The following is a 15,943-nucleotide window of genomic DNA, read 5'->3' on the forward strand; positions in this document are numbered from 1 at the left end:
GTCATTGTGCAGACAAGTACCAGTCCATGGTAAAGTATATTTTTAAGGGTCTGCATCGAAATGATAAAATTAAGGACAATGTATATGAATGTAAGTCAATGTAGGGTTATAAACTAGTCTTTCTTAGAATAGATTATCCTTTATTCTTTTTATAAAAAATAAATTTATTTATTTAATTTATTTATTTTTGGCTGCATTGGGTCTTCGTTGCTGCGCACGGGCTTTCTCTAGTTGTGGCAAGCGGGGGCTACTCTTTGTTGCGGTGCATGGGCTTCTCATTGCGATGGCTTCTCTTGTTTCAGAGCATGGGCTCTAGGCACACGGGCTTCAGTAGTTGTGGCACGCAGACTCAGTAGTTGTGGCTCGCAGGCTCTAGAGTGCAGGCTCAGTAGTTGTGGCACACGGGCTTAGCTGTTCCCCGGCATGTGGGATCTTCCTGGACCAGGGCTCGAACCCGTGTCACCTGCATTGGTAGGTGGCTTCTTAACCACTGTGCCACCAGGGGAGCCCCCTTTATTCTTATGTAATGGTCTTTTGACACAAAGGGGTTATGACTCTGGCTCTATTAAGCTAAAAAGGAATTTACTGAGGAATCCATGTTTGGCTCCAAATTGCCAGTATCTCCTTCTCTATCATGTCTTCTCTGACCCTCCTATTTCTAAACTATGCTTTTCTCTTTTGAATTTCCCTGCCATGGCATCTGTCCTTTTTTATTTTGAATTTTAGTTATGTGGATATCTTATTTCCCTTACTTAGATCAAGATGCCTGAATTCAGAGCCAGTGAATGAATGAACTTTCTATTCTTCACAACATCTTATACAGTGCCTTACATATAGTAGAAGCTCAAATATTTAGTGGCTGAATTAATTAATTAAGCAAATTATTAGTATTTAGAACTCTCAGAATAGGAATATGGACACTTTTAAATAGTATTGTAAACAACTAGGTTCAGTTGTTCAGAATAAACTTTCATTCTCTAACTGCTTTTGGATAGTGGAGAGGTGTAAACTAGTTTAAAAGCTACTTTGGTTTATAAATTTTTGCTTTTTTTGGACTAGATCTCCCACACAAGTGAATAATTCATCGATGAAACCCCTAAGGGAACGTATCCATATGTCAGTGCAAGAGAAAACAATTAAGGTACAATTTAATATACTGTCATGAAAATGATAAAAATCGGTTTACTTTCAGAAGAATAAATATATAAAGCTGAGCTGGGCATTATAAACATACATTATACATGGAACAATAGGGATTAAATGGAAAATAAGTTATGACAGTTGACACACAGAAACTTTCTTTTTAATACAATCTTGGCTAATCTGTCTCTGGTTTATTCAATACTTGGACCTAAAAGAAGGAAAGGAATAAGCACCTGCTATGGTAAGTGTTCAATAAATATGTGTTCAGTGAATGAGGGGGAAAATAAAGAGGAGATGGTTTTCTCATTTACATTTCTAATATCTTAAACTGAATCTTGAGAGTCTATATAATTTCAGTTTTGTTCCCATCTGAAGACATAATGGCAGAATATAATTGATTTTGGATTGAGATAAGGAGAACATTTCACATTGTTCATTGACTAGAGCTATTCTTTATATTTTCACTTGGTTTGAACTGAGTATCCCAGTTCTCATTTGAAACATTTGTGCCTATAAGTAGTCAGTAACATGTTTTTAGGCACTTAAATTTTTCTTGGTCTTATTTTTCAAAAAAGAAGCTTGTTTTTAACTCATTGATTTATTCAGCATACATTTTTGGGTATCTGCTATGTGCCAGACACTGTTCTATGGTTGGGAATTCATTTGTTCAACAAAATTTTCATGTAAAATTTACAGTTATCCTTAAATTATCAAATAATTATTCATCTTTTGATATAACTTTGAGAACTCTAATTTGTTCTTTATATTCCCATTTGGAAAGTTAGTCCCAATTAGCAAAGCCTTTAGTTATCTGTTTCTTCTACATACCCCAAATCCATTTAGTTTATTTAGATTAATAAGTCTTATCTTCCTATTGGTTATTAGTAGCTGTTAGTAGTTAACATCTATGGAATACATCATTGATTTTTATATAATTTTTCTGTGAAAAAACTTGTCAATTCTTTGTTATATTAACCTAAGTACTTGTAGTCGAGGTGTAAGATTTTTGAAAAAAACACCTATCCTTTGGACTTGATTAGAAACGGAAATGTAACAGATTCTTTAATTTTTCCCTGCTATGGCTACTGACAAACTTTAATATTTTCATTTAAAAATCATTGGGAGTTGCAAGAGGAAGGGGATATGGGGATATATGTATACATATAGCTGATTCACTTTGTTATACAGCAGAAACTAACACAACATTGTAAAGCAATTATACTCCAATAAAGATGTTAAAAAAAATTCAAGTAATACCATTAAACAGTGAAGTAGATATCTGTAAACTACTTAGAAAATTGTCTGGAACCTAATAGATTAACGATAAAAGTTATCTTCCTATGCAATCTTCTATATGTAATAAATTCAAGTAAAAAGTAAAAAAATAAAAATAAAGATCATTGGGATATTTTGTTAAACTAAGTAAATCAAAATGAAAAGATCTGTCTGAATAATGAGAAGGTGTTTTTAGAAATTGGTAAGAGTCAACTAATTACTGTAAAATTTATGAACCAATTTGTAAAGTTTTGGGAGGTAGAAGAGACAGTATCTGATCCAGTCTCATTTATAGATGAGGAGATCAAAATCCTTGAGAAATCACCTTATCCAAGATATCATAACTACCAGGAAATATTTTATGCCATTGTGCAAAACCATGGATAAATACTAATAAGACTATAATTACATTGCTTCTGTTACTTAATAGTGGAGCTGGCTTACTCCACGTAGCTCTGAAACTAAATGGCAATAGAGAAAGGAAGGAATTGGTGTTTATGGTTATATTTTATAGTACAGTACTCTTTATGAAAGCAAAGTGTGAAAATAATTGGTTTAGCCAGGTATACAGCTGAACCATGGCCAGATCGAGTACTTGCTGGAATAACAAAAAATGCTGCTAATATTTACTACTAAGTAACTATGGAAAAGTAGTTTAACAGCTTTTTACCTTATTATCCTGTTACTTTTTCTCTTTTGGCATTTAATTCTCTTTTTTATCATGGAAAGGATATATGATCTACACTTGAAAAACTGTCTTGGAAAGACAAAGGTAGATACTGTTAGAGAACTTAGAATTTTGATGTTGTAGATCATACTTGATTGTGAAATATCCATGTCATTATTATTTGGGGCAAATTAACTTTTCTTGGATTTTCATTTCCTTGTTCATAAATAGAAATAGGCACTCCTGATCCCCAAATCCTATGAAACCACTTTGGAAAGTGTTCATTAACTCATTTGAAATGCTCAAGTTTTATTTTCTACTGTAGCTTATTTGGAAAATTGTCTGTGATGGTCAAATAAATTCCCCTGGGAAGGAAATTAGAAGGTTCTTCCTGAACCTTCATGGATTTGGTAGGAGCCTTTAGAGAATGCTTTCTTCCCATTCTTACCCCAGTTTCCAAGCGATTTATACAAGTACCATCATACCTTTTTATTATAAGATCTTTCCAGGAGACATTTACCTTCTTAGGTCCCTGTAAATTAATTAGTTTTATTCCTTCCAGCTTGATTTAGCCATATTTTGCTTTTTAGACACAACTGAAAAGTTGTATATACATATCTTTTTCCTTATTCTGAGTCTAGTGTTTTCCTCCGTATTATGTGTATGTCCGAATAATCATCACCGTTAACTAACTTAATAACTTAAGTCAGTGGATCAGAAAATGCTAGATCTTTAAAAGTTGACGTAGTTGGGACAGTGAAAATTAGGACATAGGTAGTTGGAAAAAATAGACTGGCTCTAACTCTGGTACCTATTATAAGCAGCCAGGCAGTACAATGCTCATGGTGTTGGAAAATTAGACATCCATGTTTAACCTTTAGGGTATTCCAAAACTGAGTATATCCAAATAAAATGGTGTATTGAGTTCAATTAGAATTTCCTTCCCCTAATACTTAAAATGAGTACAAAATAGCAATAACTAGCAAAAATATTCACCAAGAGCAAACAACAGAAAATAATTTAATTGGATACAATAAACTTCAGAAACGATGGCCAAGAAAGGAAAGAAGATTTCAGAGGGAAAAGGCACGACATGATTTAGCAACTTAATCTAGCCCCAGTCTCCACATAGTGTGCTAGTGAGTTGACAAAGTCCTGAGAATTATCACTAAAATATTTCCAAAACTGAGAAGCCAACTGTGTGTTCTTTTTTTTTTTCTTTTTAGAGAAATAGCAGAAGTGGCAACTACATAGTAATGTGGAAAATGAACTCTGGGATTTACACATTGACCCAGTGAAGGCTCTAGTGCTGCATACTGAATTGTGGAAATTATCCAAATGATCCCCTTGCATTTGAATGAAATACAGCCTCTAAATAGAGGGACTTTTTATGGTACATATAATACATAATAAATTCTTAGAAGAAAGTGAGGAACCAACCCAGAAATTTTTTCAGATTGCCTATCTCCTCAACTGAATGTTACTTTTGCCTCCACCGTTCCTCAGGCTACAGAAAAATGGGGGATAACAGAAAATATGCAGCCTTCAAAATGTAACTGAGGAGCAAGTAAAATGCTGTCAAATAAGGAGGAAACAGAATCAAGAAACCACTCACAGGCTTGGAGGCTTCTGTTTCTAACTAGGATGTAGTAGATCATGGCAAAATACCATTTCTGCTACAATAACAAAATAAAAGGCACATAAGTTGGGGAAAATATTTTAAAAGACATAAGAAAGCTATGTAAGCAAAACAGTTTAAACTAAAAATCTGGAGAGGGTAAAGTTCTTCTGAGGTGAACAGACTATTATCAGAGTTTTCTTCCCTGGGATTATTTTTCCAATTTTGGGTATGAGCCAAGGATTGATCTTGGCCCATGTAAAGGAACTCACTGACAGAAAGAGGAACTAACAAATATTTTGATGTCTTGAGGGGCTGGCAACAATTTGGAAACTTTGGGGCCCTGAATGCACAGTTATTTTTACCTACGGCACCTATGCTGAATTTTGGAGCTGAGTGGGAGGTTAAGGAACCTCAGTCCAGTATACTAAAATCACCTGTAGTCTTGCAGTAGCACAGAAGACAAGGCTCCTCTTGAGGAGTGTGACCTGGCTCAAACGCATGGCTGTTGCCTTCTCAAGATATTTGCCACGTTTAGAAATGAAGTGGGTTGGGAGACCGAAGAATACAATGTAAAAACCTTTGAAAGACAGACTGAATCCCCCAGACTTTCAGGTCAGAGGTGATAGAGATCCACAAGGCTCTCAGTTGAAAGCTTGGGAGGGACATTCCCGAAGGAGAGGTTAAGAACCAGAAGTCAAATATGAGTTATGACAGCTGCAACCCAGCTTTGACTCAGGTCAGTCCCTGTTGGCATTGCGGTTATCAGCCCCTCTCTGTGTCTGCCTAACAGAGACAAGGGAAACCCTTGATAGAAGATTTCATCTGGAGCCTCTATAGTTCCTTTATATACTGGACATGAGAAGAGACAGGAAGACTTGTCCTTTAATCAAGAGAAAAAACTAACAATAGAGACAGACTCACAAATGACCCAGCTACTGGAATCAGCTGAGAAGGAATTAAATTTTTTTTTTTTTAACATTTAAAGTTAATTAGGGCTTCCCTGGTGGTGCAGTGGTTGGGAGTCCGCCTGCTGATGCAGGGGATGTGGGTTCGTGCCGCGGTACGGGAGGATCCCACGTGCTGCGGAGTGGCTGGGCTCGTGGGCTGTGGCCGCTGGGCCTGCGTGTCCAGAGCCTGTGCTCCACGGCGGGAGAGGCCACAACAGTGAGGTCCACGTACCGCAAAAAAAAAAAAAAAAAAAAGGTAATTAAAGGAAAAGGGCAAAATGGATGAAAAATTGGGAAATTCCAACAGAGAATCAATTTTTTTATTTTTTGGCAAGCTGCACAGCTTGCGGGATCTCAGTTCCCTGACCAGGGATTGAACCTGGGCCATGGCAGTTAAATTGCCAAATCCTAACCACTAGACCACCGGGAACTCCCAAGAATCAAAAATTTTAAATCAGAACCAAATGGACATTGCAGAACTGTAAAAACATTATCTAAAATTAATAATTCATTAGGTGAATTTATTTATTTATTTTAAAGATTTTCTGATGTGGACCATTTTTAAAGTCTTTATTGAATTTGTTACAATATTGCTTCTTTATTATGGGTTTTGTTTTGTTTTTTTTTTTTGGCCCCGAGGCATGTGGGATCTTAGCTTCCCAACCAGGAGTTGAACCCGCACTCCGTGCCTTCAAAGGCGAAGTCTTAACCACTGGACCATCAGGGAAGTCCCTAGGTGAATTTAATAGTAGACCAGACATAGCATTAGGTAGCATAGTGGACATGAAAATAGGTCATTAGAAAAAAGTCCAAACTAAAGCAAAGAGAAAATAAAGAATAAAAAAGCAGAAGAGAAGAGTAGGACACAGAAAATGTCTTAACATATGCCTAACTGGATCCTCAGAACGAGAGGAGAAAATAGGATTGAAATAGTATTTGAAGATATAATGATTGTAATATTTTCCAAAGCTTAAGTGGTTCTTTCACATCAGGTAGTAGTTAGAAGATGTGAGGAACAGATGTGTGGTTTCCTTTAATAATGCACAGTTGCATATGGGTTCCAATATTATGGACCTAGCAAGCTAAAAAATGTCCCTGAGTCCTTTGAAAATCCATCTGCCTTTCATGTATGTGCCACACACACACACAGGACATAGATTGTAAAGCTTCTTTCCAGAGCAGTGTTCTCCAGTAGAACTTCTGTGGAAATGTTCTGTAATTTGTGCTATCCAGTACTGTAGGTGCTAGCCACGTGTGACTATTGAGCACTTGAAATGTGGTACTGCAACCGGGGAACTCGATTTTTAATTCTATTTAATTTTAATTAATTAGCTACACATGGCCAGCATATTAAACAGTTGCATTTCTAGTGGATTAAAGATACACACAAATGCAATAACTGAAAACCCATAAGTAGAGGAAATGGTGCTCTGACCATGAGAGATTAGAATAAATAGGATTTAAATAGGGAGAGAGGATGGAAGAGAGCATTGCAGGTGGAGCAAACAACTGATGAAAAAGTATTAGATTGTCTTAGCTAGTATAAAGAGGCTGTGCATTCCATAGTGAACAAAATAAGTGAATAAATAATGTGGGGTAAGGTTAAGGAAGGTGTGGCTTTTGTACTTTTTGTGGGGCTTATTGTAAGGATATGTGCATGAGAACCTAAGAAAGGTGGAATATTTAAGAACTTGAAAGTAATGGTGGATATAATGGGGCTTAAGGACTTCAGCTGCATGGTTCTCTGTACTTAAATGTGATGTAACTTTGTGTGTATACCTCTCTCTTGTTTCTGTACCAAATGGTTTTCTTACTCTATTGAACAGAGTAGAGTTTACTCTGTACATGTTTTTCTATTGATATATCAGAGCTTTTGCCCTTAGGGTGCTTTAACTGTTCTTTACCAGTCTACTTCTCTCATTTCTGTGTGCTGTGGTTTCTTTACTCTCCGTACATCTTTTTCTACCTCCAAGCTTTTGCTTACTCTTGGTTTCTGTTCCCTCATACCTTCTGCTCGCATACACCTGTTAGAGTGTGTCATAATTTTACTTAATTAATGCACTCAGCAAACATGTATTAAATGCCTACTGGATACCGGGCTCTGTCCTAGGCACTGTAAATATATCAGCAAGCAAAACAGACAAAAACCCCTGCCCTGATGAGCAAGTTGTCCCCCAATATTTGTGGGACTAGGGTGGAAGAACATAAATGGAAACCCCTGGTCTACCCCCGCAATCCTTTTAATGCTAGTTCTGTTCCATACTGTTAGACACACTCCACCCAGAAATGTATACATCCCGCTCCCTGTCACCCTTGTCATAAACAGTCAGCCCTTCCTAAAGGAAGAGGCCAGTGCTGGCCCAGTGCCTAGGCAGTTTAAGCAGGGAATTCTGGGGTGCCAGGTTCTTGGAACAGGATCTAAAAGTAGGAGTCATAGTCTCCTAGTGGGCATATCCAAGTCCCTGTGGACTTATTCCTCACCCGGTGTGATGAAGAGGGCCAGAGCAGGCCATCAGTTGGCAAACTAAGGTTTTGTTCATGGAGCTTACCTTTTAGTTGGGAGAGGCAGATAATAAACAAAACAAACAAGTGAATTATATGGTATATTAGAAGGTTATCAGTGCTATGGCAGGAAATAAAGTTGGGGAGGAGGGTAAGAAGAGTGTGTTCCTTTGTGTGTGTTTTGGTTTTAAAGGGAATGATCAGTACAGGTCTCTTTGAGAAGGTGACATTAAGCAAAGGCTTTAAGGGAATGAGCAGCATTTTTCATTAGAATGAAAATGGGATGTTTGTATTAGTCTGAACTAAAATTTGAACTGTTTTGGCTGAAGTAATGAGGTTGGGATTTATTGCGTACCTTCTAAGTGTCAAGTGTTATACTAGGTATTTTATATCCCTCATTCCAATTAATCCTTTTTGAAATCTAGAAGGCATTATTTTCCAGACCATATACCTAGTAAGTAACAGAACAGTGGTTGTATTCAGGTATAAGACTTCAAAGTTTATGCTGTTTCCAAAGTGTAAACGAAGGCGTAGTAATTATAATAGTCATCATTTGATATACTTACAAATTCATATGCCATTAAGAATAGCAAATCTCTGTTCTTTTGAAAATGTGATAATGTAAGAATGAAAAGGTGAATTTTGAATATTTATTTTTAGTTATATATTTAATAGGTATGTTGAGTAATTTCTTTTTCCAAACTTGTTGATAAAATTTATAGCCCCCGCTATAATGGGGGCTTAGAAATTTCATTTTCTTATTAATACAGCTAACTGAGAGTTTCTGTGACTTTTCAACATTTTGACTCATTTGTCTTAATTTAACTGGAGTCAGGCTTTCCTATGTGAAGTACTATTTTCCTCAAACTGGGAACCTACTAATAATTTCAATTTAAAAAGAGCTTGTGGCAAAAGGACTTTTTCAATTCTTGGCAAGTTTGAAGTTCATTGCAATTTTACTGTGGATAGAAATCTTTCCAAAGGGGGGAAATCACTCTACAAAGGAAAACTTTGAATCTTTTTCTCTCATGTGACTTGAACATAAAATGATTTTAACAGCCATGTATGAATCTGGACATTATTCTTAGTTGTTAAGTACTTCAAAAGCACTTTCAAAAAGGAATTGTTTTGCTTATTTGTGATTCCAAATCAAATACACAGAGAGATTTGGAAGATTTGCAACAGGAAGTAATCTCAATTCTATGTAGCCACTAATCTTGTGCAGAAAAATTCAACTTTTATGAACAAAGGAAAAGCAATCTCTTTTAAGTTATAAATACAAGTCAATGTAGCTTGTATTGTTTTAATAACCAAAATGAAGAAGCTGATTGTAAGTTCATTTTTTGAGCTGCATTCCTAGAATCATTTTAGGGTTGGCCAGGTCCTGAGACACCTAATTCAACAGATTTCTTACTCTATAGGAGTACTTTCTTTATATGTTACTACATTAATAACTGTATAGTATCTACATATATCTTTAGAGTTACATAGCTGTTTCATATTTTTAACTTCATTTAATCCTCACAACTCTATGAGGTAAATATTCCCATTTATATGTGGATAAGTGAGAGGTTTAGAGGTTTACCCAAGATCATCTACTTAGTAAGTGATAGGGCCAGTATTAGAAGCCAGGTCTTTTGACCACAAATCTGATGCCTTTTCCATCACATCATCTTGTTTCTTTGTGTGGGTTTCTTAGTTGGACATCACATTGTTGGCTCCAGTCAAGTTCATGATCAGTTAAAATCTCTAGGTCTTTATTTCATATGTTGTTTTTAAGTCAGGTTCTCCTCATCCTGTACATCTGTAATTGATATTTTGAACTTAAATACAGGACTTTGTTTATCCTCATTCATTTTCATCTTATTATTTTCTACTTATGGTTCTAGTCTTCTGAGATCTTTTCAATCTTGATTCTATTATCCAATTTATTTATTATTTCTTCCAGCTCTGTGTCAACAGCAAATTTTATAAGTAGAATGTCTTTGTGATTATGGAAGCCATCCTAGTAATCTCTTTAGTATACTGTGTGCCTGTCACATAGTTGGAACTTAATAAGTGGTAATTGATAAAAAAGATCTTTGTACAGGGCAGGGAAAAAACACACATATAATCTTTTACAAAAAAGAAAAAAAACACCCTCAATATAACTACTCTCAGTTATTACTTTTGGATATAAGTATTCCAAGATTGCCATAGAACCATTGTGGTTCTCTCTTGTGTTTTGATATGTTTATAAATAATATTTTTCATGGTAAATATAGTGGTTAACTGATTTTCTTTCACATCTCAACCCATAATCAGTATTTTAAGAATTTCCTTCTAACTCTAGTTTTCTGAAACTGCCCTACTGTCACTAAGGGCTAGAGAATTTCTCTATGGGGGGCCTAAGGAGAAGAAATCTAGCTGTCAGGAGGGCTTATTGAACTTGTTTTGCGACTGTATTTACATAGCAAAGAAAGCTTTTTACTCAGATGTATGTTTAAAATTAAAAAAAATGCCAACTTTCTAAAGAAATTTTTATTCACATGCAGCATGAGATTGAGAAAATATCAGTTGTCTGTATTAAATAATATAATTATTGTATTTTTATTTAGAGTGCTTTACGAGTGGTACTGATGAAGGTTTTGTGGTGGGAGGCTCTAGTCCCCCAAGCCACCTGTAGGTGCCATCACTATCTGGATATTATGGGAGTGATCCTTGCCAGCCACTTAGCATCCATTTACTTTCATGGCCTCACCATACTCTTTATAACTCTCTGTAAGCAATAAGTTTATAATTTTCTATAAGTAGTAACTGGCGAAATGAAAGAAACGTATAAAAAGATGTCAGCAGCTAGTATTGGTTTTGTAGATGGAAATAAATGTTTTTGGATAATTTACTACAGTGATGATATGATGTAATATAATATAAAGTTTACTTTATTAACAAAATTTATTTTAATAGCTTTATTAATTGTTTTAATTCTCTACTTATGGAATTAATAAAGTCCAAAAAGGCCTAGTTAAAACCTTCAGTTATATTTTAGGGCATCTCATGGTAGAAAATATATAATAGTAGTTGCATTCATGTGGGTTCATGAAGATATTGGGCTGTAGCTCCGTTCATTATCAAGAGCCTACTGTATTTCACTTCTAAAAAAAATAGTTTTCCATCTTTTACATTTTCACATTTTTTTCAATTTTGTGTATTTTTGTGCTTAAATGGAAGATAAATTCTAATTGTCTATATCTTCAAGCAAATTAAATATAATTTTTAGTCCTCTGGGAGTTACAGGCTCTCATAGACACCATTACTCAGAAAGATATAAAATTTGTCATCCTGAGAAAACTTGCTTTTATGGAGCAGCTGGACTGGAGACTATTCTGATTTCTTCTAAAATATAGTCAGTGGATTTCACTGCTGTTATCTTTGCAAACATCTGAGTGGGTTAATGTAGTTATTGTTCTGAATATATAGCATAGTGTATAATTACTGAATATATAATGTAAAGTCATGCTGTTTTAGACTTCGTGAACTGTATCAATACATGCTCTGTGAGTATTATTCAGCATAATGTAGTTATACTTTGAAGTATTAATTTTTGAATTGTTGAAGTCCTCTTTATTTAATCATGTATTTGAAATAAGCTTTGTCTGTTTCTGAAAAAGATTTGAGATGATTTCTAATTATTTGGAGAAATCTCCCTACTATAACCAAATGGCATTACACAGCAGCTGCAATTGTTGAAATTTGCATTATCTGTGTAGATTACTTTTGTTCTGAAATTAAGTTCTCTCCCTAAAACAGCCACTGGTTTTATGTTTGCAGAATACATTTCCAAAAATACTTTCTTGGCATGGTGCTTAAGAATTAAATTTAGCTTTCTAATTTTCTCCTATTTGTCATGTTTGAAGATAATTACAGGAGTATACTTTGAATACTCAACTATTAAATCCCTTGGTCACATCTTCTTAGAATGATATAATCAAATCATATTTCTTAATTTTCTAAATATTCATGTTTTGTTTTGTTTTTTGCCTTACGTGGGCCTCTCCCTGCTGTGGCCTCTCCCGTTGCGGAGCACAGGCTCCGGACGCGCAGGCTCAGCGGCCATGGTTCACGGGTCCAGCTGCTCCGCGGCATGTGGGGTCCTCCCGAACCGGGGCACGAACCCACGTCCCCTGCATCGGCAGGAGGACTCTCAACCACTGCGCCACCAGGGAAGCCCTAAATATTCATGTTTTTAATTAAATAATGCCTTTCATTCACCACTTTGTTTTATCTTTCACCTTCTTTGTTAGCTTCCTATCTTTGTTTCTTTCACCTTCTCTTATTTTTCTTTTTTATCCTAACATTTCTCCCTTCCTTAATTTCTCTAATTTCTTGAATTCCATATGCTATTTTTTCCTAAAAGAGTTGTACCCTGTAATTCTTTAAGATTGAAAACTTGTATTTTTCTAGGATTACATATATCATGTATATCATTATTAAACATAATAAAACCACTTTCTAAAGCATCTCAGACATAGGAATGTGTAACAAAGGTCTTTGAAGAGTTTATAATTGATTTGCCTAAGCTTTTACAAAAATTATCAAAAACACACACAAAGCTGGTATTACTGAAAAGAACAAAAATGCTGGTTGTAGCAGTGAATGAGTTTGCAAACTATGAAACATCAAGGATTAAAAGTTCCCACAGATAATGAAATATTTAAGGGAAATTTTTATGATACCTCAGTGACTACAGAGTATATTTCTGTCTAGATGAAAAACTAAATAAAAATAAAGGATAAATTGTATATTTTCTCCTTTTTTCCTGTTACCAGATGAAGCAAACCTTAATTAGATCTCAGTTTGCTTGTACTTACAAAGATGACTGCATGATAAGCAAGGATAAGTGGAATAGTGTTAATTCAGCATCAAGGCCTTTGTGTGTTCTTCACATGGAAAATGACCTTTCTGGTAATTGACCTTATTTGAGCAATTTAATAACAATTCAATTCTAGTGTACTAATTGGTTTTAACTTAAGTAAAACTAGATTTTTTTTTGCAATGTAAAGGTTTATATTTTTATAGACCTGAGTTTATTTAAAAAGTTTATCTAAGTACAAATATATGTATAGGAATAGGACTCAGTTTGATTTAACTAAATGTATTTAAGAAATAACTTGCAGCATTTAAGGATTAAGTGTTATGCATTCAGACAAAGCAAATTTATTGTTTGTAAGGATGAAAAGTGTTATGGTAAAATGCAAAGAAATGTGATAGTAATATAGCTGTATTTGTTCATCATGTAATTTATATCATTATTTGATTGTAAATCATAAATTTTAAAATATTCTTTAGCCATTTAAAAAGTTTTTTGTAAAATTCTCATGTGTAATAATTTTAAGTATTATATAATTTCTTTCCTCTTTTCATCTTGCATAACAGGAGGTGTAAATTCATCTGTTGGAAGACCAACAATTGGAACAAGTTCTGGAAATGTTCATCTGGACAGAAGTAAAAATGAAAAAGTGGCAAGAAAATCAATTAGTCTGACAGGAAATAAAGGCTCAAAAAGGAAACAGGTGGATTTGGATGATGAAAATATTCTCTGTGATAATGGAAACGAACCACCTCAACACAAAAATGTTAAGATACCTAAGGCATCAAAAGATTTGCAGAGTAAATTAGATGGCAAACTAGTTAGAGCTGCAAAAAGCAATAAATGTACCGCCAAGAACAAATTGATTACTGGCCAGACAAAGTTAACTCAGTTTTTTAGACTATGAATTTGTCTTTTATGTTCTTTAGGTTTATGTATATATAAAACCATTCACCAAAGGCATCTACTTAATTTTCTTTTTTTTTTTTTTTGTGGTACGCGGGCCTCTCACTGTTGTGGCCTCTCCCGTTGCGGAGCACAGGCTGCGGACACGCAGGCTCAGCGGCCATGGGTCACGGGCCCAGCCGCTCCGTGGCATGTGGGATCTTCCCGGACCAGAGTATGAACCCGCGTCCCCTGCATCATCAGGTGGACTCTCAACCACTGCGCCACCAGGGAAGCCCCCATCTACTTAATTTTTAAGAGATCAAGGTGTAAATTACGGTGCTTTATTATTTTGGTCTGCAGTGTATGTAAGGTTAGCATGTTAAGCATTGTTTAAAAAATACTAGTAAGTCATAATTATGCAGAATATTCACAAAGTTTAATGCACAGGTAAAGCATATCATTTAGGTATATCTTAATACTACTTTCTTTGAAAACAGACATTTAAAATAATACAAGTCATAGTAACATTAAGGGCTTTTTTCCCCACAGGCAATTAAATGATTTTGTTTTCTTCTGAAATGATGATGTGGACCAACAGGTATCACACTTGCCAGCAAGGTCGATAGACTCTTCCCAGCATACACCTGAGCACTGAAGGAAAAAAAAGCTTAAATTGTTTAAAGGACTAGTATCACACAAAATTGATTAGAAATGAAAGAATGGATCTAGTATAGCTAATTCTGAGTAAATCAAAATTATAGTAACTAATAACTAATTATAGTAACTAATTAAATACTTTTTAATTTCACATCTTTTGCAGGGGTCACATAAAATCAAGTAAATTGAACCATGGTCTTGTTTGATTTTGTCGTGATTGGACCCAAATTCAATTAAACTCAGATTTCTATTTTATGATATTAAGATATAAGAATTGAATTTTAAAAAGACTACTCACTGTCAAAATCTCTCCTTCCTATAGGAAATTTAGCTGAGTTTTCTTCATTTGCAATTTCTCTCTTTTCTTGTATTGATTCAGTATTTTGAACTTCATTCTCAGCTGGAAAAGCTACAGATCCTTTTAGTGCAAGATAAGGTTTTATAGCCAGATTCAGTGGCAGACCATTATTTAAGAAATTGTGTTTGGAACCTGCATTCTGTAAAGAAAAGGTTGATTTGTGTTTTAGCTGTCTTATTGGGAATAGAACTATGATACAATTGTGTAATATTCTTATTGATCAAAGATGCTCTACACTGTTTTGACTCTAAAAAATATTTTAGATACAAGGTTTTCAGGGAATAAAAACCTTTTGAATAAGAGATGTTTTCCAGAATGGAAGAACAACCTGGTATGTAGGAAATTTAATCAATTGTCCTAATGCATATTGTGACTTTTTTCACATACTTCTGCTTATAAAAGTATCGACTTTACTTCCAAAGGATTCATAAACATCATTCAAATTTCCACTGAAATAAAGGATAAGTCACATTGCCACTTACCTTTGAATTTTTGTTTTCCTCATCATTCATGAAATTGCTCTCATCATTTTTATATTCCTCCAGAGAAGGAACAACAATTGATTTTTCTTCAGTATCTTCCTTCTGAAAGGCTTTCCCCAACCTCAGTGTTTTAAATACCATGTCATCTTCTAAATTTCTTATTGACTTGGAGGCTGAAGGCGAAACACCTTGAGAAAGCAAAGAAAAAGTTAGTATTAATATGTAGGAAGAGAAACTCATTTTTGCCATTCTTAGTTTGATGTTTGCATGGAGTCAAACAAGGATGTGTAAAATGAAGTAAAATTTCTCAACCTGCTTTGTAAATGATTCCTACCTTTATATATTTTCCAGCTTGAATAGAAAGCACTTGAAAGACTTAGACTTTTGTCATTTTAAAAATGACTCATTAGATAGAAGCTAACTTTTTGTATAGCTGCTAATACTTACACTGTTTGGGTTTTAGTGGCATATTGTTTATTTTGAGTGTGAATTTTCTCAGAATCTGATTAAGATCCTTGGTAGAGAGCTTCTGTTGAGGAGATTATAGTCTCTTG

General features: G+C 34.8%; 2 protein-coding genes across 26 annotated transcripts in view; one reads left to right on the forward strand and one right to left on the reverse strand.

Moving 5' to 3' along the window:
• Window positions 1-13,911, forward strand: part of PARPBP (PARP1 binding protein) — a gene marked incomplete at both ends in the record, with an annotated part of 78,920 nt that extends 65,009 nt beyond the window's left edge. For 13 of the 25 annotated variants that reach the window (XM_082665908.1, XM_082665909.1, XM_082665926.1 and 10 more), the window contains 3 exons: window positions 1,060-1,141; window positions 12,964-13,099; window positions 13,571-13,911. In XM_082665908.1, the coding sequence (XP_082522034.1) occupies window positions 1,060-1,141; window positions 12,964-13,099; window positions 13,571-13,911 (559 nt within the window). The remainder of the gene's footprint in view (window positions 1-1,059; window positions 1,142-12,963; window positions 13,100-13,570) is intronic. The other 12 variants (XM_082665911.1, XM_082665920.1, XM_082665921.1 and 9 more) reach the window with 3 other exon arrangements.
• A 582-nt stretch (window positions 13,912-14,493) lies between these two features.
• Window positions 14,494-15,638, reverse strand: PMCH (pro-melanin concentrating hormone; the record flags this gene model as incomplete). The annotated part of the gene is made up of 3 exons (XM_082666136.1): window positions 14,494-14,543; window positions 14,848-15,046; window positions 15,390-15,638. 3 exons carry the CDS (start codon window positions 15,636-15,638, stop codon window positions 14,494-14,496), a joined length of 498 nt encoding a protein of 165 aa, XP_082522262.1.
• Window positions 15,639-15,943: the final 305 nt, after the last annotated feature.

The sequence above is a fragment of the Grampus griseus genome (assembly GCF_964374135.1).
Source record: "Grampus griseus genome assembly, chromosome: 11".
Classification (NCBI taxonomy): domain Eukaryota; kingdom Metazoa; phylum Chordata; class Mammalia; order Artiodactyla; family Delphinidae; genus Grampus; species Grampus griseus.